A 24,091-nucleotide genomic window follows, 5' to 3' on the forward strand; every position below is an offset into this window, starting at 1 on the left:
TAGTGTAATGATTTCATTATTTCATTCCAGAAAAACTTGTAATCTTACAATAGCCAATAGCCTTTTTTTTTAGATAAAGAAAGAAGTAAAAAAAGTGTAATGTTAAGGGAATTTACAGATATAAAAAGTCATAATTTTAAGAGTTCAATTAATTTTTTGGAAATAAAAAGTACAAATCATACAAATATAAAGTAATTAATTTGAAGAATAAATTACAAGAGTAGTCATATTTTTTCATTTTTCATGTGGAAAAAGGTATAATTGTTGAACAGGTTCAATTCCTGGGGATAAAAGTACTAATTTTACAAGAATTGTCACATTTTCCCCCTAAAATGTAATTGTTCTTGAAAAAAGTACTAATCTTACAAGAATAAAGTCGCTTTTTTCCCAGAAAAAAAGTATTGCAAGTATAGTCTGTTTTTCTGGAATTAAAGTATTACTCATAGGACTAAGAATAAAGTTATTTTTCTTGAAAAATAAGTTAATATCACGATATTGAAGCTTTATTTTATCTTACAAGAATACATATTATTATTAAATTACATATTTAAAAATGATTATTATAATTTTTTTAATTCTCATTTTTCAGTGTAGCCCTAATTCTCCTTCTTACACAGACACTTTTCCATTTCATATCATGAGTTAGCTCACCATCACATCCCCGTGTGTGTGTGTCCCAGCTGGAGATCATGCTGGAGGCCAAGGTGTGGCGCGAGGCGGCCACGCAGGTGTTCTTCGCGCTGGGCCTGGGCTTTGGCGGCGTCATCGCCTTCTCCAGCTACAACAAGCGCAACAACAACTGCCACTTTGATGCCGTGCTGGTGTCCTTCATCAACTTCTTCACGTCCGTGCTGGCCACCCTGGTGGTGTTCGCCGTACTCGGCTTCAAGGCCAACATCATGAACGGCAGATGTGTGGCGCTGTGAGTCACCGTCTCCTCACGTTTGTTGGCGAATTAGGCCACAAAATTGAAGTAAAGTCAGAAGGAAGTAAAGCCCATATCGGGAAAGGTGTGTCATGAACAATAGCACTGGAAGTGCAACTTTCTGCCATGAAGGAAGGAATTGGTGTGGCTGCACTGAGCAATAGAATATATGAGCAAGAAAATGAATTCAATAAAAAAAGCAAATCATCAAAGAATCATCACACGTGACATCTGTTTTTTTGAATCAGTGGTTACCTTTTTGTTACACTTTTGACCCTGAAGCAGATGATTTGCCACCTCACATTTTGTTCTGTTTTGAAAACTTTTCAACTGTATAAGTGTATTTTTGTTGTTCTTTTTTTTTTTTTAGCAACAGCAACAGGATTGCAGATCTGCTGGGCAACGGCATCGACGCCAACCTGATCCCCAACCACATCAACCTCAGTCACAGGATGAGTGTGGACGACTACCGTCAAATGATTGACGACATCAAACGTGTCAAGGACAACTTCGCCAAACTCGGACTGGACTCCTGCAACATCGAGGACGAGCTCAACAAGGTACGGCGACAGATGCCACCGTAGCCACACCCACTAATACATCACATAAAGAAGAAAACATTTCCAGAGGAAAAAATGTCAGAATATTATGAGAATAAAGTCAAGATTTTTGTATGCGAAAAATGTCATATTACTACAATAGTAGTATTTTTTTTATTTTTTTTTTTAGGAAAGAAGTAGTCGTATGAGAATAAAGTCATAATTTTTCTCGTTACAATTTTTGAAAAAAAGTCTGTCAAATTCAATACTATTCTAAGAATATTCATATTTTTTATCAAGTCTTTATTTTTACAGAAGTCACAATATTATGAGGAAAAAGCAGTTTTCTTGAGAATAAAGTCAACTTTTCCCTAAAAAAAGTATAATCATATTTTTCAAAAAGAAATTATGATAGTGAAGATGTTTTTGTGATGTTTTTTTTCTCAGCAGAAAATCTGAATATTATGAGAATACATTTTAAAAAACATTTTAAAATAAGTATTTTAGATCTTCCAAAAATAAATGTGTAATTTTTAAAAATAAAAATGTAAAAAATATAAATCTTAATCATAAGAGAATACTGTAGTTTTATTTATTCCTCAAAAGAAAGTGTCTTTTTGAGGAGGTGTGGGGGGGATTTATTTTAAGTCATGTTTTTTTGGGGGTGTAAGAGACTTTTTGAGAATTTATTTATTTGTTTTACAGTGAATGAAGTCAGATTTTTTATAAACTCCGAATTGGAATCTGAGTTAAAAAGTCTTCCAGAGAATGAATCATATTTTCCCTAAAACAAGTTGTATTCTTTCCAAGAAAAACTGTAGTAATCTTAAAACTAAAGTTGCTACCATCCACCGGGTATACCCATCACATATCTCCTCTCCCTCGTCCACCAGGCGGAGCAGGGCACAGGCCTGGCGTTCATCGCCTTCACGGAGGCCATGACGCACTTTCCTGCCTCTCCCTTCTGGTCGGTGATGTTCTTCCTCATGCTGGTCAATTTGGGCCTGGGCAGCATGTTCGGCACCATCGAGGGCATCCTCACGCCGCTCATCGACACCTTCAAAGTGCGCAAGGAGCTCCTGACCGGTCAGAAAAACATTCATTTATATCTGGAGGTTGCAAAAGTACTCACATGCTGTACTGAAGTAAGAATTACAGTTGTGTAAAAAAAGAAGTACAAGTCCTTGATGGAAGTAAAAGTTATAAAGTACAAACAGAAATGTACTTAAGTAAAAATCTTTTATACTGTCAATTATATACAACATACGTATACTGTATTGACAAAGTACAGAGTAGAACGTAGAGATAGCCATTTTCAAATGTAGGGAACAAAAATGTATACAAGTACAGATACCTAAAAAAAACAAAAACTGTTCTTAATGTTCTGACCCTGTCGTCATGGCGCAGTGGGTTGCTGCGTGCTGGCCTTCCTCATCGGTCTGGTGTTCGTGCAGCGCTCGGGCAACTACTTCGTGACCATGTTCGACGACTACTCGGCCACGCTGCCGCTGCTCATCGTGGTCATCCTGGAGAACTTGGCCATCGCCTGGTTCTACGGCATCGACAAGTACGTGCTCGCTCGTTTACTACTTCAAAAGTATTTGAAAGGGAAGAAGAGAGCACTTTTGACTTCCGCTAGGCGTTCCAATGCTTTTGTCCACATCGTGTCTTTTGGGGCAATTAGTGGACATGGATGAACTGGAACAGGTGTGGGCAAACTTGTGCTCAAAGGTCACATCTACTTTTTAATAGACAGATGGAAAAAAGAAAGCTAGGAGTGGGGAAAACATGGAAAAAATCTCGTTCATTCTCCATCCATCTATCCATTTTATCCGGGTCGGGTCGCAGTAGCTTTAGCGGGGACGGCCAGACTTCCCTCTCCCCCGCCACTTCATCCATCTCTTCCGGGGGGATCCCGAGGCGTTCCCAGGCCAGCCGATGGATGTAGTCTCTCCAGCGTGTCCTGGGTCGTCCCCGGGGTCTCCTCCCCAGCATGACAATGATCCCAAACACACCGCCCGGGCAACGAAGGAGTGGCTTCGTAACAAGCATTTCAAGGTCCTGGAGTGGCCTAGCCAGTCTCCAGATCTCAACCCCATAGAAAATCTTTGGAGGGAGTTGAAAGTCTGTGTTCCCCAGCGACAGCCCCAAAACATCACTGCTCTAGAGGAGATCTGCAGGAAGGAATGGGCCAAAATACCAGCAACAGTGTGTGAAAACCTCGAAGACTTATAAAAACGTTTGACCTCCTGTCATTGCCAACAACGGGTATATAAAGTATTGAGATGAACTGTTGTTATTGACCAAATACTTATTGTCCACCACAATTTGCTAATTCTTTAAAAATCAGTCGATGTGATTTTCTGAATTTTTTTCCCCCCCTCATTTTGTTTCTCATAGGTGAGGTATACCCATGATAAAAATCACAGGCCTCTCTCATCATTTTAAGTGGGAGAACTTGCACAATTGGTGGCTGACTACATTTTTGCCCCACTGTTAAATGTGTATGAAGATATGTAAAATGGTTAAATTAGTTTAATGATAATTAAACAATTATGTAATAAAATGAATGAAAAATGCAAATATTTCAAATGTGGTGAACGTTTTTTTTTTAAATAGCTAAGTTTATTAAACATTTTTTTTAGTCCTTGTGTAATCAATTAATTATTTAATAACATAAATTTTTTAAGAATTCAAATGTACATATAGATGGCACAGTAGGCGACTGGTTATCACATCTGCCTCACAGTTCTGAGCACCCGGGTTCAAATCCAGCCTCGCTGGATTTTAGTTTAGTTTGATTATACAGTATGTCTCACATTTTTAATACTTTGTTTGAAAACGTTCATCTTTTTCCTCGGTTTAAATCCAAAATGTCCATTTTGGAGCACATGCTTCGCTACCTCACCTTTGTTGCATTTGTGTCAGGTTCTTCGAGGACCTGAAGGACATGTTGGGCTTCACGCCATACCGCTTCTACTACTACATGTGGAAGTACATCACGCCCATCCTGCTGCTGCTGCTGCTGGGCTCCAGCTTCATCCAGCTCATCATAACGCCGCCCGGCTACAGTGCCTGGATCCAGGAGGAGGTCAGTCGCCGCGGCGTCTGCGTTCACATCCCAACAACAGAATCAGAATCCTCACACACAGGAAACTGCCGTCCATCCCAAATGCTCAAAGAATTCAGGGCTGTAACTGCAGAAATCCCCAAAAACGGTGTAAATGTGCCGCCTTGTGGCTGTGAGAATCATTTTGTCATTTTTATCCTTTTTAGATTTTACAATGTCATTTTTTGACCCAAAGAAAAAAAAAAAATCTAAACATTTTCATTTTTAGTAAAACTTCTAATACTACGATTTTCTTTTTTAAATTTTGATTTATCCATAATTTTACAGACTCTTTTTATTTATTTTTGCATCTTTTGACCAAAAGCAGAAACAATCACATTTCCCAGTTGAAGTTCACGGTCAAAATGAACATAAAACAAAGAGCATTTTGTCCAAACCACATCACTTTGTCGGACGAAAGCCCGCTAGCTTCATGCTACACAACACACAATGCAAAATGCCATAGATGGGCTAACGAAAGGAGCATCAATGCAGCGGTGTTATAAACAGAGCAATGGATAGTTGAACACCAATGGCGCAGCATCACATATAGACAGTTTTCCCTCGCTATATCGCGGTTCACCTATTGCGGATTTAGTGCATGGCAGATTTTTTTTCATTTCATATGCATAATGCTCTAAATTGCGGGATTTTGAATGCAGGTTTTTGTGGTCTTGGGAGGGTCATACAGCTTTAAAATATGTATAAATAATCAAAAGGTATGTGGTTGCTACTTCACAGATTTCACTTAATGCAGGGGTGGTCCGGAACCTAACCCCCGCAGTCAAGGGCTTACTGTATAACAATCCTCAAAAGGCTTGTATTCATTATCCTCTGTGACAAATAATGAATATTACTGCAGCATATTATTGAGCAATTGTGACCCTCTTGTGCATATACACGTACGTATTGTACTGTCCCCTGGTGGCTCCACACAAAGAATGTATGAAATCGTGATACACAAAATATTTTTGCTCGTGTTTTAAGGGAGGCTGGAATGGACTTATGGCACTCCCATTCATTTCAATGGTTCAGGATGATTTGAGTTGAGAGTGGTCACAGAACAAAATAAACACTGTAGAGAAATAAGCATTACATACTCTCCCATACGCTACATTACAAGCCTTACATATTCAATGCTTGTTTGTCACCATTTCTCTTCTGTACTAACATAACACTAAGCGTGGCGTGTGTTGCAGGCCAAGGAGCAGAAGCTGGGCTTCCCTCCGTGGGGCGTGGCAGTGTGCATCTCCCTGGTGCTCGTGGCGGTGCTGCCCGTGCCAGTGGTCTTCGCGCTGCGCTACTTCAACGTGATCAACGACGGCACCGCCGGCATCTCGGCCGTGTCCTACAAGAAGGGGCGCATCATTCAGGAGAGCGGCGCGCCCTGCGAGGGCGACGCCGCCAGCCTCCTTCACGGCAAGGCCGCGCCCAGCGAGGCGCCCTCGCCCATGCCCGCCAACGGCATCTACCGCAAGCCGAGCGGCGGGGGTAGCGACGCGGACGCCGCGTCCAACGGTCTGCACGTTATCGGCTACCTGATGGCCGACGTGCCGGACATGCCAGAGTCGGACTTGTAGAGCGCCCCCCTTCTTCCCGTCTAGTCGTCCGTGTGTGTGTATCGCATACTCCTTGTTAAACAGCCTAGCTGCTTTATTTTTTATCATTTCTTCTTTGTCGTCTCTGAACCTTAACATGTTAAAACAACCAAGCAAGGGGTGGGAATAGACACACAGGTCAATTCATTAAGTACACCATCAGGGACCGAGCCCGACTGGGAATAGCGGAAAACTGAGTAATTGATGCCCCCTGAGAAAGGTTTACAATTGCCTATAGATGCTACGAGATGGTGCCAAAGCCCTACTTTTCAATTATTCAAAGCTTTGACATCTAATAAAAGCTCCTCCCCTCACTTCGACATAGTTCCTTGGCACCAAAATATCACAAAATGGCTCCAATGCACTCCTTTTCCACAGGGTTTTGGCGCGTCTAATGGTAACATCTCCCTTCTGTTCAGCATAGTTCGTCACCACCAAGATGCCATAAGAGGGCGCCAAAGCACTTTTTCTATTGGACAGGGCTTTTGCGGAAACTTAGCGAGTTTCAGAGAGGGCACCGAAACAGTGATTAGGCGAGTTTTTTAGCGACTAACCGAGGATAGTCCCCACCCACCCACCCAAAAAAAAAAAAAAAGATCAGTGAAGAGGTGAATTTGTTGTCGTTGAATTTGCGAGTAGCGAACAAAAATCACTCACCAAACTGACAAAATTATTTGGATGGAGCTCTGACTTTGTCCATGTAGCCATTGAACAAATGTATATTGTTTACAGTGCTCGTAGCATTTGTAGGTTAAATGCTTTTATGACAATTTCTCTGGGCTTTTAGAATTGCATCAAATGCTTCAGTGGGCCGTGTAAAGGCCCACAGGTCTTAGGTTGAAATGATGTAATAAAAGCATGTTTTTGCCTGAAAATGTCAAAAATGCAGCCGTAGGTTGCCCATCCTGACCTATATTAAATGTATTACTGACAAACCACATTGACACAAGCGTCATGTTAAAGGTCTTGAGCGTTTTCCAGATCTATTTTGTCAATCTTGAGATTGTGAAACTAAATATTGAAAATATGAAAACTGTTAACTTCAAAAACACTTGACATTCAACATAGAGATCAGGTATGGGACAACATTTTCATATTTGTTTATAGAGAATTGCCATGCAATTAGCATCAAATGCTCTATGGGGCCCCGCATATGGCCCACAAGCCTTAGGTTACCCGACCCTCTTCTAATTCAAAGTTTACTAGGTCAAAAATCAATCCATAAACCCCCCCGGAGTCATACGTCATATGAAAGGCCGAGACGAGTGCATCCCAGGTGTGCCATTATTTCCTCCATTTTTACCTCGAGAGAGGAAGAAATGGCGGGAAAAAAGGAACACTTCAAGCAATTTTGTATTGGAATTCATTCGGTGTACCTAATGTAGTTTCTGGTGAGCGTTTCCCACCGCACATTCATACCCCCGACGCCACTTACTCGATCTTTCAAATCCCCCCTCCTTGCTGCTGAAAAAGAGTGTGTGAGCAATAAGGTGGACGTGCCACCGAGCCTACGCAAAGAGGAAGCAGTCTGCAAGAAGGTGTACACGCACGCGCGCAAACGTGTACATTGATAAAGTCCCACGATTGTCCGACGATGTCATTTATAGAATACGCCATGTCTGTATAGTTAACGGTATTCTGTAAATATATAAATATATTTATCTGCCTTATTTGGATTAGTGTTTGTAAGGTTCAGTCATGAAATCATTAACGTCATTGTTTTTTTTTACTAATGTGTTTGTGAGGGCCGAGTCCTCGTCCTTGTAAATAGTTTGAAACCATGCAGCAGAGAAATGTCTTTCCCCTCTTCCTCCTCTTCTACATTCAACATTAAATATGATCCAAAAACACAAAGAGACTCAGCCTCTATTGATTTTGGATGATGGGAGTTCAAACCAGTATGCAAAGTTAAAATGTGAATGCAGTAATAAAACATGCAATAGTTTATTTACATAAATTTAAAAAACAAAAATAGAGGCCACATGGATAACGATTCAGTCATTTTTTAAATTAAAACATTTATATATTTGATCATAATGTACCATAAATACAATTAAAACTCAAAAATGTATATAACTATTGTACACATTTGTTCACTTCATTTAACATTTAAAAGTTAACAATTATTTATACATATATATAAATGTGTGTATATATAACAATTGTTGATTTTAACATTTACAAACATTTTTAATACACTTATTGCTAATATATCACAATTGTTGATTTTAACATTTACAATATACATTTCTAATACGCTTATTTCCTATATTATTATAATACATCTAACGTGCTCGGCGTCTCACCTTGGGCAACTCCAGAGTGAAAGCGAGTCCAGCCCCTCTGGAGAAGACTGGTACTGGAGGCCAAGGTCAGCCCGATTATGTCCAGTCGGAATTTCTCGACCTCGCACAGCAGCTTTTGGCCGCCGCCCAGCTCACACAGCACCCGACCCCCTCGTCCCCTTCCACAGGTAGTGAGCCCATGGGAAGGGAAACCCATGTTGCCTTTTTGGGCTGTGCCTAGCCCATGCAGATTGGTCGCCAATGAGACCCACCTCCAGGCCTGGCTCCAACGGGGGGTCCCGGTGACCCGGGTCCAGGCAAGGGAAAGCGTGCTTCAATAGTTTTATTGTCATAGGGGGTCTTTGAGCCATACTTTGTCTGGACCCTCACCTAGGACCTGTTTGCCTATAGGTGACCCTGCCGGGGGCATAAAGCAAAAACGTCTGGAACTCAGGAATGCGTGGATTTTTTTATTTTAATTCCATAGAGACAGTATTACATCCCGAATACTAGAAAAAGTTGGTTTGGAAAAATAGGGTACCTTTAATACACTTAAAATAAGTTAAATGTCTATTTGAAATATAGAAACCAATTATTTAATATACTACAGTTACACTTTAACAACAATAAATGTTTCTATAAAACTATTCTACTCATTTATTTTACTTACAATATATTAAAACATTCTTTCAAAATGATAAATATACATGTAAACGTGTTTGTTTTAGCATTATTTATTTTACTTTATCCTTTACAATAAATCACCTAAGCAATTATTTAATGACATAAGTTCATGAATACATTTTAATAAACCCATTTTAGAGAAAAATGGCTAAACGAATGCAAGAAATATTAGAAGACCGTTGAGCGTAAATACTCAGTGGGTCGGAGTAAAGAACTGAGCGGACCATACTTTGCCCGCCCCTGAGTGAGTTATTTTACTTCAGTTATATTTAACAGTGGTGAAGTTATTTTTTACACTTGAAAAAAGTGCGATGACAACCATAGATGGGGACGAGACCATTCTAATAAAAATAGTGTAGTGTTTATTAAGTCAATCATTTGAGTGACGTTCACGACTTGAAATTCCATCCATCCATTTTCTGTCATTGCTGACGTGATTAGCATGGTGGCTAATGCTAATGTTTTGGGGGGGTTTTAAATCAATGGAAATGTTAAAAAAAAAAAAACTAAGCTGTCGTTGGTCGTGGGCCCTGATGTTCAGCACTTGTGTCCCTTTAAAATCAATCTCTCTTGTCTTCATTTAGTCCAGAATGACTCCTCAATATTTTTAGGATTTTGGATTTGTTCAGAATTTTAGGATTCCTCTTTCACTCAAAAGAAATCGCTGCGGTCAAGTGAATCCCTTTCCCATCAACGTTCTGGAAAAGAAAGTTACATTTAGACAAATTGTAATTTACATCAAAAGTAAAATTGTTTTTATAAAAAAAAAAAGAATATTGAGGCACAAATTAAATTAAATAAGAAATAACTCACCCTGCATGTTCAGTCGTGGTTGTGCAGCTGTTCTCTCATCCTGGCCGCGATGTGTTCTCTCCTCTCACCGTGTTTGTTCAAGTCTTTGGCCTCTGAGGGCAGCGTGCTGTTCCACACCATCAGCACCGACTGCGCGTCTGGCGAAACAAGTCCACACTCGAAGGGAGCCAACACTGAAATCCCGACAACCATCATCCATCCTCACTCACCCCACTCGCTCTTCTCCTGCGTTAGTCTTCTGCCCAACACCAGCACCACGTTCTTCCAGTTTAGAGTCTCTGATAATGAGATCAAATATGCAAAATGCGTATGAATGCTGAAGAGTTCATTGAATTGTTGGGAATGTGGAATGTGGGACTTGGAAGTTGTAATGGTTTGAATCTGTCAAGAAATGTGGATGGAGGACGTGACTGTGTAAAATAGCTCTTAATTTGGGAATTTTAATGTGGAAATGTAGGAATTTGGGAAAACTTAAAATAGGTGTATAAATGTCCTGAATGGGCTGAACAGTGAGAAGATGGAATGATTTGGTCAAGAAATGTGGAAGGATGAGATAAATATATGGAATCTCTCTTAATATGGGAATTTAAATTGCAAAAATTGTGGAAATTGGAGAATTACATTGGTGCCTTAAAATATGAGTGACTTGACTCTTCCAAGATGCGACCATTTTTGCTTTGACTTACGAGCGCAAACTTGAGAGACAAGCGCTGTACGGTGGCAAATGGTGCACCTCAATTCTCAGCATTTTGGGAGACAGAATTAGTAAGCAATTCATTACTGATACTCCCAGTTGACGTTAACTGTCAAACTAAACATAAGACAATTGTGTATAATTGTGTAAAAACACATAACTAAGGGTGCTACATTAAGGCTAAAACATACTGGGCAACTCCATTGATGGGTTAACAGGCTCATAACATCTATGTCTCGGTGATATAACCATAACAGGGGAATGTATTCTTTATCACCTACAAAGAACAACAAACGTTAGCGCCATACTGAGGAGCTGAGACCTTCTCCAGTTACAGTATATCAGTCTGTCCGTCTTATACTGCCCCCACGTGGCCAAGACGGGCAAACCAGTAGGAGCAGCACAATGGCCATTGAATTGATGCAAAGTGTGACCAAAAAAGTGTATTTTATATTCCATTTAATTATGTCATTATAAAGTACAATATTATATAGAGTGCTACATTTTTCAATAAAACACTGATTTTTTTGGAGAGGCTGAAACGGATTAATGACGTTTCCATTCATTTCACGGGAGAAAGAGGATTTGAGATAAAAGTGTTTGGAACGTGGTCAAATTACAAATTAAACAAATGAAGTTTGTATGTCCAGGCGCCACTGTATTCGGTGTGAATAAGTGAAAAGTATGACGGAGTAAAATGTCTTGAAAGACAAGGAACTTTTTTGTCAAATGTATATAATAATATATATTAGTAGAACTATATAATAATAATAATAATAATAATGTTCACCTATGAATGCAGAGGCAATGCATTGCAGCGAGTGGCATCGCGGTGGGATGACCTGCAGAGCGTGGTGCTTGTTGCCGAGCTCCAGAAGCAGCAGGTGGCCCTCTCGGGTGCCCACCCACAGCGTGGCCGAGTCCGGCGCCACCAGCAGGGACTTGACCCGCGCCCACCGGGCCCAGGACGGAGAGCCGTCGGCGGTCGCGTCCGCCTCGCCGGAGTGGCCCCCTCCTCCGGGGCCGCACTCGTGTCTACGAGGAGGGGAGAGAGCGCGGGTGCGTGTTAGGGTTTTGACTGGCGCTCAAAATCAATAGGGATACTCGGGTGGCTTGTGTTCAAAATCAATAGCGTTTGAAGATGATCGAACGAAAACGAGCGGTGACAAATTTGTTCTGACCTCTGCCAATTCAAAATGATCAATGTCATGGATGCTTATATATTCAAAATCTATAGGTTTCTCGTCTTGGCTGGTCATATATTTTTATGTCTGATCTTGAACGTTAACTAGTTTGACAGGTCATGTATGCAAAATCAATTGGTTGCTCATCTTGGATGGTCATAGAATCTATCCAAAATCAAAAGTATTCCTGCCATGGGTGACGATATTCAAAATGAATAGGGGTCTTGTTGCGAATGCTTATTCATTCGTGGTTGTATATTCAAAATAAAAGAATTCATTTGAAGTTCCAACTCGTTGCGCGGCCATGTGATTCAAAATCATTGGGCTTCTTGCTTGCTTTACCGAATGATTTGTGCGCAGTCAATGCAGTCCACCATGCGCTCGCTCCTCTTGTCCCAAACCTCCACGGTGGCCATGCCGGCTTTGCTGAGGTACACGTACTTATCCACCGCCATGCGCCACACGCTGGCCTCGCCGCGCGGCTGCTGCCTATGGAACGCAAGTACTGTTACGGTGGACAGTGGTGGGACGGAAGCAAGTACAAATTGGTACTTCTGCTTTCACCAGAGTGTGAGTACTAGCACGTGTCGCGAACACAGCGGATGTGTGTGGAGCGTTCTGGACTGACGGGAGCGTGACGACGTTCCGGGTGTCGATGTTCCGGCTCACATCGTAGTCGGCGCTGAAGGACAGGATCCTGGTACCGCAGCCGGTCCAAACGCTGCGACCGTCCGGAGAGTACGACGACGTGCCCATGCAGACCACAGGAGTGTTGACCGTGCCCAGGACCACGGATTTCACCGGCTGACCACAATCCTGGCGGAATGTTACAAGAAAAGGATTGCAATGTTAAAGAGAGAAGATCTGGAGGTGGAATTTTATGGATAGATGAGTCAGAATGATACAGGCGGGAGAGCTGGGAAGGCGAAGAGTCCCCCTTTTAATGGAAAAGAGCCGGAATATTACTGGGAGTCGAGCTGGAATAATACGGAGAGAAGAACCGTAATGTGAAAAAGGAGAAGAGCCAGGAAGTGACCTAGAGTTGAAACGTTACTGGGAGAAAAGCCAGAATGTTATTAGGAAACAACAGAAAGAGATGTTTTTGGAAGTGGATTCATATTCAAACCTTGAGTGCAGAATCCTCGTAAATGGTGAGAAGGCCGTCAGCTGTGCCAACCAGCAAGTAGCTCTTTCTTTGCCTAAAAAAAAAAATACAAAATCAAATAGGAGAAAGCGTTCTTAAAAATCAATATGGTTCTTGCGGATATATACAGTGATTATACCTGAAAGATGGAAGCACAATGGTTAAACATTTGTACCTTTTTTTTTTGACACTCTTAGAGAGTCATACATTAAAAAGCAATAGGTTTCTTGTCTTGGATGTCATATATTCAAAACCCATACTGTAGAGTCCCCATCTTGGATAGCCATATGTTAAAAACAACAGGATTCTCATCTCGGGTGGTTATGTATTCAAAATCAGAAGTTTTATTTTTTTTTGGACGGTCTTATATTAAAAATTAATAAGTTTCCTGTCTTGCTCGGTCATTTATTGAAAATCTGTAGGTCTCTCGTCTTACAACCCCAATTCCAATGAAGTTGGGACGTTTTGTTAAACATAAATAAAAACAGAGTACAATGATTTGCAAATCATGTTCAACCTATATTTAATTGAATACGCTACAAAGACAAGATATTCAATGTTCAAACTGATCAACTTTATTATTTTTAGCAAATAATCATTAACTTAGAATTTTATGGCGGCAACACGTTCCAAAAAAGCTGGGACAGGTGGCCAAAAAGACTGAGAAAGTTGATGAATGCTCATCAAACACCTGTTTGGAACATCTCACAGGTGATCAGGCTAATTGGGAACAGGTGGGTGCCATGACCTGCTATAAAAGGAGCTTCCCTGAATTGCTCAGTCATTCACAAGCAAAGATGGGGCGAGGTTCACCTCTGTGTGAACAAGTGCGTGAGAAAATAGTCGCACAGTTTAAGGACAATGTTCCTCAACGTACAATGGCAAGGAATTTAGGGATTTCATCATCTAGGGCCCATAATTTCATCAAAAGGTTCAGGGAATCTGGAGAAATCACTGCATGTAAGCGGCTTTTTATTTGCTAAAAACAATAAAGTTGATCAGTTTGAACATTAAATATCTCGTCTTTGTAGTGTATTCAATTAAATATAGGTCGAACATGATTTGCAAATCATTGTATTCTGTTTTTATTTATGTATAACACAACGTCCCAAGTTCATTGGAATTGGGGTTGTAGATGGTCAGATAGCCAAATATAATAGGTCTGCCATTTTGGGTGGTGATATATTCAAAATCAATTGTTTTCTTGTCATCCATTCAGAATCACTAGGTTTCTCATCTTGGATAGTCCGATATTTTAAAATCAATAGATTTCTGGAGTTAGTTTTGTTGGTACTCACAGGCGTGGGTGGTTTACGTGGAAGTATAGGGAGGTGACTGCATCAGTGACGTTGTTCAAGCGGTACCACGTGGACGCGTCCTCGCTGCTGAGGACCACCAGCGAGCCGGACTGCATGCCGGCCACCAGCCAATCAGAAGCCTCGCCGGGGATCTGCACCATCACCAAGCACAGAACGGGACTGGTGTCGATCACCTGATTGGACAAGTTTCATACATTCAAAGTTAATAAAAAATGTTTTCAATAAATATATGATAAAAGTAGTAACAAGAAGCACCATTTCCTGTTCTGTAGTTTTCATCATACTTTATGGAATGCCACAGGCAAATTTATCTGAAGAATTTTGGAGAAAAAAAAGGGGGAAAAAATACAAAGACAAAAAAGGAATTTAAATACAGAAAATAAACTGAATGAACTAAGAATTAAGATAAAATAACAAAATGAAAGAAATTACAAAAACAAAGTTAAACATTAAGTAATAATGTAGAAAAGAAAAAAATACAACTTTTTTTTCAAGAATTAAGAAAACAATAGAAGAAATAAGAAAAAGAAACATGCCAGATTTAAAAAAAAAAAAAATGAAAATAAAGGAAAAATGTTTGGAAAAATTGTAAAGTAAAAACAGAAAATGTATAAAGCAAAATACATGCATAAAATAATACATAATAGAAAATAAGGAAAATAAATTATAAAATGTACAAATTATAAAATAAAGAAATAATACAAAAAATTTAAATAGAAAGTTACAAAAAGTGAATTTAAAAAAATACATAAAGAACAAATATAAATGAAAGACAATATATACATAATCTAAGGAATAAAAAAGAGGAAAAGAAATGTTTACAATGGATTATGGTTAATTGTGGTTAAACAAATTAAAGAATAACTACATGAAAACATTAACAAAAAACAAACAAAAAAATATATTTTTCAAAAATTAAGTAATCATGGAAAATCAATAATTAGAATACATAAAAAAATATTGAAGAGAAATGTATCTAAAAAGGAAACTAAAACAGAAAAATAAAATAAAAACAGATGAAGCCAAGGAACAAACCAAAACCTTTGCAGTCAATCGTTTATTGCCGGTGTGGTTCCGAGGTGTGCGAACGGTACCTGCGTGGTGACGTCGTTGGAGTCCAGGTCCACGACAGTGACGGATCCCGTCCTCTGGGTGCCGCTGCCTCCTCCCAGCCAGGCCGTGCGAGCGCTCAGAGTCGAGCCCACGGCCACGCACTCGGCGTTTACGGGCCTGGGCAGCGGTAGCTCCCTCATCAGACACAAAATCTCGCCCGAGTTGAGCTTGGCGAACACCTGACCACAACACACATTTCGCTGAATGTGCACAGCGAAACCTCGGTTATCGCGGGGGTTCACCCACGATAGGTGAAAGTCTGCGATATAGCGAGGCCATAGAACGTACATTGAAGTTGACTGTAAAACTGACACATAAAACAAAAGAGAATTAAACATTGTATTTTTAAACACCAAAATGTTCAAACTAACCACATCATTTTGTCTTACGGAAGTCCGCCAGCTTCAAGGTAACATATTATGCAAAATGCCATAGATAGGCTAAAGGTAATTAGCATCATTGGTACGGTAATTATAAACGCTCAAACAACTGCTACGTTAACACACACACACGGAGAATCGATACATTTAAACAGGCATATATTTGCTCTGCTCTGTGGGAACAATGAACATTATTCAAGCTTAGTAGTTGACCTTATCTGCAGCTTCTTCTTTCTCACTGTGATGCTGCATCTTTTCCAGTTGAGCTCAATGCTGCCTGGCATGTTGCGTCATAAAGTAGAACTACACTATAGGTGAGGAACTCTAAATTCAGACTTTCCTGTAGACTAAAAACCCATTAAAAAAAACGATAAACTGCGATATAGCGGAGAGCACTGTATCTCAAAGGTTTTTTAAGGGTCCTCACCTGTGCAGACGTGGGTCGATCATGAGGATTAACCCTCAGACATTCCTTCATCAAAGCCTGGAAACCAGGCCAAGGGGAGCAGCCGTAGTGCTTTACCGGATCTACATAAAATACATTATTGTGGATACCATTTATGCTGTTAGGTCGTAGTGCGGGTAACTGGAAATGTACATACAGTGGGTACAGAAAGTATACATACCCCCTTAAATGTTTCACTCTTTATCATATTGCAGCCATTTGCTAAAATCATTTAAATTCATTATTTTCCTCATGAATGTACACACAGCACCCCATACTGACAGTATATAAAAAAAAAATGTGTAAATTGAAATATCACATGGCAATACTCTAAATAACCACACCCTTTGCTCAGCATCACAAAGAGTGAACATTTTAAGGGGGTCTGAATACTTTTTCCGTACTCACTGTAAAGCTGACAATATCTGATATTGTTCCCACCGAACACTACAAAGTTTAGCTGAGTTACACACATTGAAGAAAAAAAACAAATGATAAAAGAAATTAATGAAAAAAATGTTGAATAAATGATTGGGAAAAAGTAAAAGAAATTAAAGTTAATAGTAAAAAATGTAACTAAATGCAATGAAATAATAGAAAATCAATAAAGAAAATAAAGAATACAAAAATAAAACCCCTGAGAACAAAAAAAGGAAAACATAAATAAAATACAAAATAAAGGAAACAAAAAACTGAAAATAAATAGGAAAAAACAAAGGGAAAAAAGTAAAAGAAATCTAATAAAATTAATTTTAAACACTAAATAAAACAAAATAAATAAAAAAAGAAATGACAAAATCAATAAAATAAAAACTACATAATACATAAAAGAAAATGTGTGAAAGAAGAGAAAAAAGCAATAGAAGATAAATACAGAAAACGAAAGACAATAAAACTTTCAATGGGAAGATTATCTATTTCCTTAAAATAATTTGAATTGGAATTAGTTTGTTTTTTCTTTACCTGGTAGCGTTCCCTGCACGGCCACCTCGTCAAACTCGCTGGGGAACTTGATGCCGTCACAGATGCGCTCGCCGCCCGTCAGCAGGTCGTAGAGAAGCAGCCCGAACGAGAAGACGTCGGCCTGTTGGTTGTACGTTACGTTCCCTCTGGCTACCTCTGGTGCGCGGAAACCTGTACAACAGCTTTACAATTAGCCTCTATCGCGGTTCACCTAAAATTGCTAAGTTTTTTTGTGGAACGTAGAGTGGGTATGTTCCATTGTTCCATTATACCATTGTAACATGACAGATTTGTGGAGAAAAAAAAAAGGGACTTAACCAAATTTAGACATACAGGTAGGAGGTTTCCAACTGACAGCGATGTTATATGTACTGTATTTTCTGTACGTTTCATGCTTGTAATATTTTTTGGGGTGTAAAATGTGTGCGAGGGGTAAAACTATTTAAAAAAAACAAAAAAACTTTTTTTAATGGTCTCTGTATATGGGTGAGTCTAGAACAGTGATTCCCAACCTTTATTGAGCCAAGGCACATATTTAATATTTGAAAAATCTCACGGCACAGCAACAAACAAAAATGTGACAAAAAGTGGATACACAAGTCAATTATACACTTTCTGCCATCTAATAGAAGAGCATTTATTTCTTCTGTCTTTATATTTACCGCTGGGATAGACAGATGAACAAAGATACATTATTTGTTGTAAAAAAAATAATATTTTGACCAATTAAGTTAAATTTGATCATTTCCCACGGCACACCAGAAGAGCTCGCTCGGCACAGTGGTTGGGAATCACTGGTCTAGAACGTATCCACGGCAACAAATTGGGGTTGACTGTATTTATGGGCTGGACGGTGTCAAAGTGTGTGTGCTCTAACCCGGCGTGCCCTCCGAGCTGCGGACCCCCATGCTGCAGCAATACTGAGCGATGCCGTAGTCGGTGATCTTGGCGATGACGTCGGCATCCGTCTTCAGGTTGAACAGGAGCACGTTGTGAGGCTTCAGGTCGCGGTAGATGATCATGGCCGAGTGCAGGTACCTGACAGAGCAGCAGATAACTATCGAGTCTTCTGTTACGGCTAATTGTGCAGAATCTCAATGTGAAAGTGTGAGTTGTGGCATAATCCTGCAATCACTGAGTTCTATGTAAAAGTCAGAATAAATGTTGTGTCTTCCTTTACAGCTACTGTTGTCGGATATCTGTGTGAAAGGGTCTTCTGTTACGACTGATTTTGCAGGATCTCTGTGTCTTCGCTGGGTTCTGTGTAAAAGGGCAAAGGCAGATTATTGCCACACTTGCATTATGGCTAATTTTGTAGTATATCGGTGTGAAGTGTGCATGGTTGTGGCACTGTTCTGCCTCCACTGAGTTCTGTATCAAAGGCAAAGGCCAATAATTACCTGGTTTTATGTTACGGCCAGTGTTGGGGAGTAGGTAATTACATTTAAAGAGGTTACGTGATTTAATTACAAAATGTGCGTAATTGCAATTCATTACATGCTGGGAGAAAATGTGTAATTAAATAAGTTATTTTTAGACATTTCCTTGACCTAATCTTGAGTTACATTTGAAATACAGTTGCAAAAGCTCAGGTTTTTTTCCCACATCACTTCCTCCTAAAGCTGACACTTGTGATTGGTTCTCTCTGGTCATGCGCCATTCCAGCTCGTCTCAAACGTAACAGTTTTTCCAAATATGACCTCCAAGCGCCACCTTGTGGTGCAATCATTTAGTTTGTCTGTGAAAGGGGCACTCAAGAGGCGGATCACGCCATCTTACCGCAGTCCGTCGGCCACGTGCAGAGCGATCCTGTGCATGAGTTTCCTATTCAGGCTTCCTTTCTTGTGCTGGAACAGGGAGTCCAGGGAGCCCAGCATGGCGAGCTCCATGACCAGGACGTGCGGAGCCGAGCCCGCCGCCAGCAGGCCCACCAGACTGGGGTGGCGCAGGCGACCCAGCACCACCAGCTCCTGGGGATGGATTACAGAAAAAGAGGGTCTGAATGTCCCATGATGCATTCTGGGTAATCACGGCACACGTACCTGTCTGAGGAGTCTGTGGATGTAAAGTTCAGACGCGTGCTTGTTGAATAACTTGACAGCCACTTCCTCATTCTTGTAGACGCCTCGGTACACCGTGCCAAAGCCGCCGTTTCCTGTTAACGCAACACAAACAGTGGTACTTTGACTTACAAGTATAATTTAAAGCTTGTAACTCAATTCACTCCTATCACAAATCAGTTTTCCCCTTTGAAATTACTTGAAATGCCCTTAATCTGTTTCAGCCTCCCAGAAGAAAAAATAAAAACTAGCACTGTATTGTATAAAAAAATAAAATTAAGAGAATGTAAAATTTAAAAAATGGTTTTATACGGGTTTATACATTTTATTTAGTGTTTGAAAAAAGTATTTCAAAAGACTACAGATGTTGCCTGTAAACATCCATCTGTATATAAAAATACATTTGTATTGTAGTTTTTTTTAATTTAATACAGAAATTCTATTAAAATGATTATAGATGATGCCAATAAAAGAGTGTGCCTGTATATATATATATATATATTTTTTTTTTTACAGTTTTAACAGTCTTAATATATTTTATTTCCTTCACCACACACATTGCCTTTAAAAATATATATATGCAAAAATTTATACATTGCAAAAAATGTATTTATTTTCTTATTTAAAAAAATTGCACAGTACAGACAGAAAAAACCCATTCATAAAAATATGTATTTATTTTTAATTCATTAAAATGACAACTATAAAAATGTGCATTAAGTTTTTTATTACATTTTTAAAACGTCAATGTAAATAAAATTCTATATCTATTCATCCATTTTATCCTTATCCTCACTAGGGTCGTTGGGAGTGCTGGAGCCTATCCCAGCTGACTCTGGGCGAGAGGCGGGGTACACCCTGAAATGGTCGCCTGCCAATCACATGGCACACTTAGACAAACAAACATTCACACCTATGGACAATTTAGAGTCGTCAATCAACCAACCTACCATGTTTTGGGGATGTAGGAGGAAACCTGAGTACCCGGAGAAAACTCACACAGGCACGGGGAAAACATGCAAAGTCCACACAGGCGGGGCCGGATTTGAACCCGGATCCTCAGAACTGTGAGGCAGATGTGCTAACCAGTCGTTCACCATGCCCCCTATTATTCTATATATAAAAGTAACTTTGTATTTAATTCCTTAGCTTCATTTAATTTAAAATGAGTGTTACCTGTAATCTGTATATGATATATTAAATAAAATGTATTTATTTGAAAATTATTATAGATCGAACCAATACAATGTATTTTTTGTTACTTTTTTTTTCATTTTAGGTTTTTTAAATTCCTTATAAAGTGTGTATTGTTTTACCTTTTTTAATTCTCCCCCCCCCCCCCCCCCCCCATTCACTGCATTCCCTTATGAATACATAGTAAAAGTTGTAAAAATAAATGTCTGTATAATTTGTTTAATTTTCATATTGTTTTATTTAAAATTCATAGATTATAATATAGGTATAAAAATGTATTTGTATTTTGTATTTGTAAAATGTATTTAATTTACTGTTGCTACGCCAATAAAAATGAGTATTATTTAAATATATTTTTTATTTTAATTATATATGCTGCCTGCAAAACTATATCTGTATATAAAAATCAATTTGTACTCAATTTGTTATTTTTATTTAATTTAAAATGACTATATGACTGTAAAAGTGTATATTTTTAAAATGTCATTTAATTTAAAATTTACAAAGATGAAACTGTAAAAATGTAAATTCTTTATATAAAATGTGGTGCATAAAATAGATAGGTTAGGCAGAAGAAAATAAACCACTTGGGGTCACAAAAAAAAAGTTAAAAATACAAAACATTAAGTTCAGGAAAAAAATAAAAAAATATTTCTTTCCATTATTAATATTACCGGTAATGTAATTATCAAGTATCATTTCTCACCGAGGAGGTTGGTTTTGGAGAGATCCACGTGGAGCTCATCACTCTCTAGGATGGTCCCAGCAGGCTGGTCACTGAGGACCACATCCGGCGCGACCTGAGAGAGGGGAACGGTGCAGCGAGGGTCTTCTGGGTTCACCAGAAGAAAGTCTGAAGAGATAGACACTCTCACTCTTAGTCTTACACTTTTTGTGTCATGATTGTTATGTTTTGTTTTTTTTAATGCTCCGCTGACCGCACCCTGGTCGAAATAGGCAAAGAGATCCTCCAGCAGCATCTTGCGCCACTCGTGTCCGTCCTGGAAGCTGTAGAGAGCCCACTTCTTAAGGAGCGCCTCTCCGCTGCCGTGCACGTCCGTGCTCAGCAGGCCAGGGAACCACTCCTCCAGCAGCGAGTCCACCTGGTCCACTACCTGGCCCAGGAGCACCCGGCCTGGCGAGGAACAAATCAAGAACAAATACAATCATAAATGATATCAGAACATTACTACTCTGTATTTAATATTAAACATATTGGAAAGAGAACAAAAGGACAGACAGGTGCAAAGGAAATTAAATGACACCCAAAAATACAACAGAAACCAGATTTAAATATGAAATAGTTGCTAAAAAACAGAAAATCTTGTTTGTGAAAGAAAAAAAAAAACTCAGAGAAAATCTTATTCCCCCCTAACGTTAATTGTATAAAATCAGAAAATGATTTGTGTGTGTGTGGAGGGGTGGGGTGGGGGGGGGGGGCAACGCTTTCAGTTAATTGCACCAAAAGTAAAATAAATTCATGAAAAATCACTAAACTTGGAGAAATCGTATTGCCACCTAAGATTATTATTTCAAATTAGTTTAATTTTATTAAGACAACAACAACAAAAATCACAAAAATTATTCGATGCCACTGAACATTTATTTTATATTTTCTCAAAAACAGTCATAACAAAATCAATAACAAAATGTTTTTCTGAAAATATATCACAAAATCTGAAGAAAATTAGGGGCAAGGTTGATAACAATAACAACGACAATACTGAGTTGTTATTTCCTTTAGATTATCTTATCGCCAGACAAGTTTAATTTAGTTTTATTTTTTAAATGTATTCCCCCCTCAAAAAATAAAAATCACTCAATTTTGAGAAAATATTGCTATCCTCTAAGATGAGCTTTTTCAAAAGAAAACAAAAACAAACCAAAAAAACTGTTGCCACTTAAAGTTAAAAACATGTTATTCAGAAATAAAAAGAACAACATTTGTTGATAACAACAACAACATCAACAATCATGGCAGCACAGTGATTAGCACATCCACAGTCCTGAAGTTGTGGGTTCGAATCCGGCCTTCGTGTGTGGAGTTTGCATGTTTTATGTTTTCTCTGGTTATTCCGGTTTCCTCCAACATTCCAAATTCAATTCAAATTCTTTGAAGACTCTAAATTGTCCTTAGGTGTGAATGTGAAGGCTTGTTTCTACTGTATGTGATTGGCTGGTGACAAGTCCACTGTATACTGTACCTTTGCGCGAGGAGGGCACAGTGATCTTGAGCACGCTGGAGGTGTCTTCCTGCCGCGACGCCGCCTCCACCAGGCAGTAGACCTCCGGGGACCAGCTCAGGTACACGCCTCGGTTCCAGCAAATTCTTTCAGGCGGACACGCTTTCTCTGGGAAAGCACACACAGAATTGAATGAGTCGACAGGGGGGGGGGGGGTGTAAAATGTGTGATTGGCGAGCGCGCGTTACCTCTTCCGTGGAGCAAGTAAGCAGAGACCTCCAGCAAGCGGCTGATCTGTCGGGACCAGAAGTCCACGGGGAAGTACGGCATTTCGTAGTCTCGCACAATCACCTCCGAGTTCTCGCAGTGAGGCAGCTCAATGCTCGGCTTGTCTTTGGGTAAACTGGAGGGGGGCATTGTATTTATAAATCATATAAAAAGGTATTTATAACGCAGGGGGGGGGAAAAAAAATGTTGTTGTTTTTTTTGGTGTGGTTTACATTTTCCTGAAATTGTAATGTAATTATTATTGGAGATTTATCTAGATTATTCTTTTAGATATATTTATTGTATTGTTTATAAATGTCAAGCTAATTTATTTTTACTTTATTAGCAATGCATGTTTTTTTTAACAATTTATTATGTTGTATTCTTTTAGTTTTTCATATTTGTACCTGTATAAATGTAAACTTTATTAGCTGTATTATTTTATTTTATATTTATTTAGATCAATTATTATTTTTAAATGTATTTTAGATGTGTTGCTAATTCTTCCAAGAATTGTTCTTCAATTTCCCAAAACAATTTTGTGTATATCACTTTATTGTCTGTATTATTTTTATTTTTTATTCATTTGGATTAATCATTTTTATTTAATATTTTAATCTTTTATGTAGGCATGTAATTAGTTTGCTTCAATTTTCTTAAACATTTTATATAACTGTCTTTATTAGATTTATTTTTTGTTTAAATTTTGTAATTTGTATCGTCTTGTATTAACTATTTCTTGAAAAATTACAAGTGTATTTGTAATCCTTTATTAGATGAATTTATTTATTATTCCTTAATATTTATAAAAAATACATTTTTCATTTTGCGATCCTATAATCCTTGATCCATTTTTGTATTGTAGTGCTGTCAGAATTTTAATTGTTTAGTTTTAATGGTTTTAATAAAATATTCTTATAATTTTACAAGCTACTTTATATTTTTTTAAAATTATTATTTTAGATATTTTGCATTCCAGTAATATGGTTTTCTTGTTTTTTATACATACTGTAGTTTAATAGCTGTGTTTTTATTTTTTTGTATAATTATTTTAAATTTTGCAGTCTTTGTATTCTTGGTATGAGTTTTCTAAAGAAAAAATATGTTTTTTGTTTTACTTTACTACTTGTATTTATTTTATTTTGGAATTATCACTTTCAAATTATTGCATTTATTTCATTATCCTGTAATT

At 38.6% G+C, this 24,091-nt stretch overlaps 2 protein-coding genes across 7 annotated transcripts in view; one reads left to right on the forward strand and one right to left on the reverse strand.

Moving 5' to 3' along the window:
* slc6a15 (solute carrier family 6 member 15) overlaps positions 1-8,019 on the forward strand; it is a 28,830-nt gene extending 20,811 nt beyond the window's left edge. Inside the window, exons 7-12 of the mRNA XM_061773966.1 lie at positions 681-922; positions 1,296-1,485; positions 2,358-2,550; positions 2,872-3,031; positions 4,393-4,555; positions 5,773-8,019. Of these exons, the coding sequence (XP_061629950.1) occupies positions 681-922; positions 1,296-1,485; positions 2,358-2,550; positions 2,872-3,031; positions 4,393-4,555; positions 5,773-6,153 (1,329 nt within the window). The 3' untranslated portion in view covers positions 6,154-8,019. The remainder of the gene's footprint in view (positions 1-680; positions 923-1,295; positions 1,486-2,357; positions 2,551-2,871; positions 3,032-4,392; positions 4,556-5,772) is intronic.
* lrrk2 (leucine-rich repeat kinase 2) overlaps positions 3,243-24,091 on the reverse strand; it is a 53,318-nt gene continuing 32,469 nt past the window's right edge. Inside the window, exons 34-53 of one of the 6 annotated variants that reach the window (XR_009788620.1) lie at positions 22,881-23,035; positions 22,654-22,800; positions 21,393-21,584; positions 21,156-21,302; positions 19,238-19,350; positions 18,975-19,165; positions 18,073-18,233; positions 17,196-17,366; positions 16,215-16,315; positions 15,389-15,607; positions 14,274-14,467; positions 12,958-13,030; positions 12,460-12,647; positions 12,174-12,320; positions 11,438-11,682; positions 10,163-10,231; positions 9,954-10,090; positions 8,478-8,873; positions 4,373-4,572; positions 3,243-3,638 (exon numbers count right to left, since the gene is read on the reverse strand). Coding sequence is in view for 4 of the 6 variants with exons in the window: in XM_061773963.1 (XP_061629947.1) it covers positions 9,963-10,090; positions 10,163-10,231; positions 11,438-11,682; positions 12,174-12,320; positions 12,460-12,647; positions 12,958-13,030; positions 14,274-14,467; positions 15,389-15,607; positions 16,215-16,315; positions 17,196-17,366; positions 18,073-18,233; positions 18,975-19,165; positions 19,238-19,350; positions 21,156-21,302; positions 21,393-21,584; positions 22,654-22,800; positions 22,881-23,035 (2,641 nt within the window). In the remaining 2 variants the exon portion in view is untranslated. Of the gene's footprint in view, positions 3,639-4,372; positions 4,573-8,158; positions 8,874-9,485; positions 9,839-9,953; positions 10,091-10,162; positions 10,232-11,437; positions 11,683-12,173; positions 12,321-12,395; positions 12,648-12,957; positions 13,031-14,273; positions 14,468-14,549; positions 14,606-15,388; positions 15,608-16,214; positions 16,316-17,195; positions 17,367-18,072; positions 18,234-18,974; positions 19,166-19,237; positions 19,351-21,155; positions 21,303-21,392; positions 21,585-22,653; positions 22,801-22,880; positions 23,036-24,091 lie in introns of those variants that run through there. The other 5 variants (XM_061773963.1, XM_061773962.1, XM_061773964.1 and 2 more) reach the window with 5 other exon arrangements.

Source organism: Phyllopteryx taeniolatus, chromosome 5 (genome assembly GCF_024500385.1).
Source record: "Phyllopteryx taeniolatus isolate TA_2022b chromosome 5, UOR_Ptae_1.2, whole genome shotgun sequence".
In the NCBI taxonomy this organism is placed as follows: domain Eukaryota; kingdom Metazoa; phylum Chordata; class Actinopteri; order Syngnathiformes; family Syngnathidae; genus Phyllopteryx; species Phyllopteryx taeniolatus.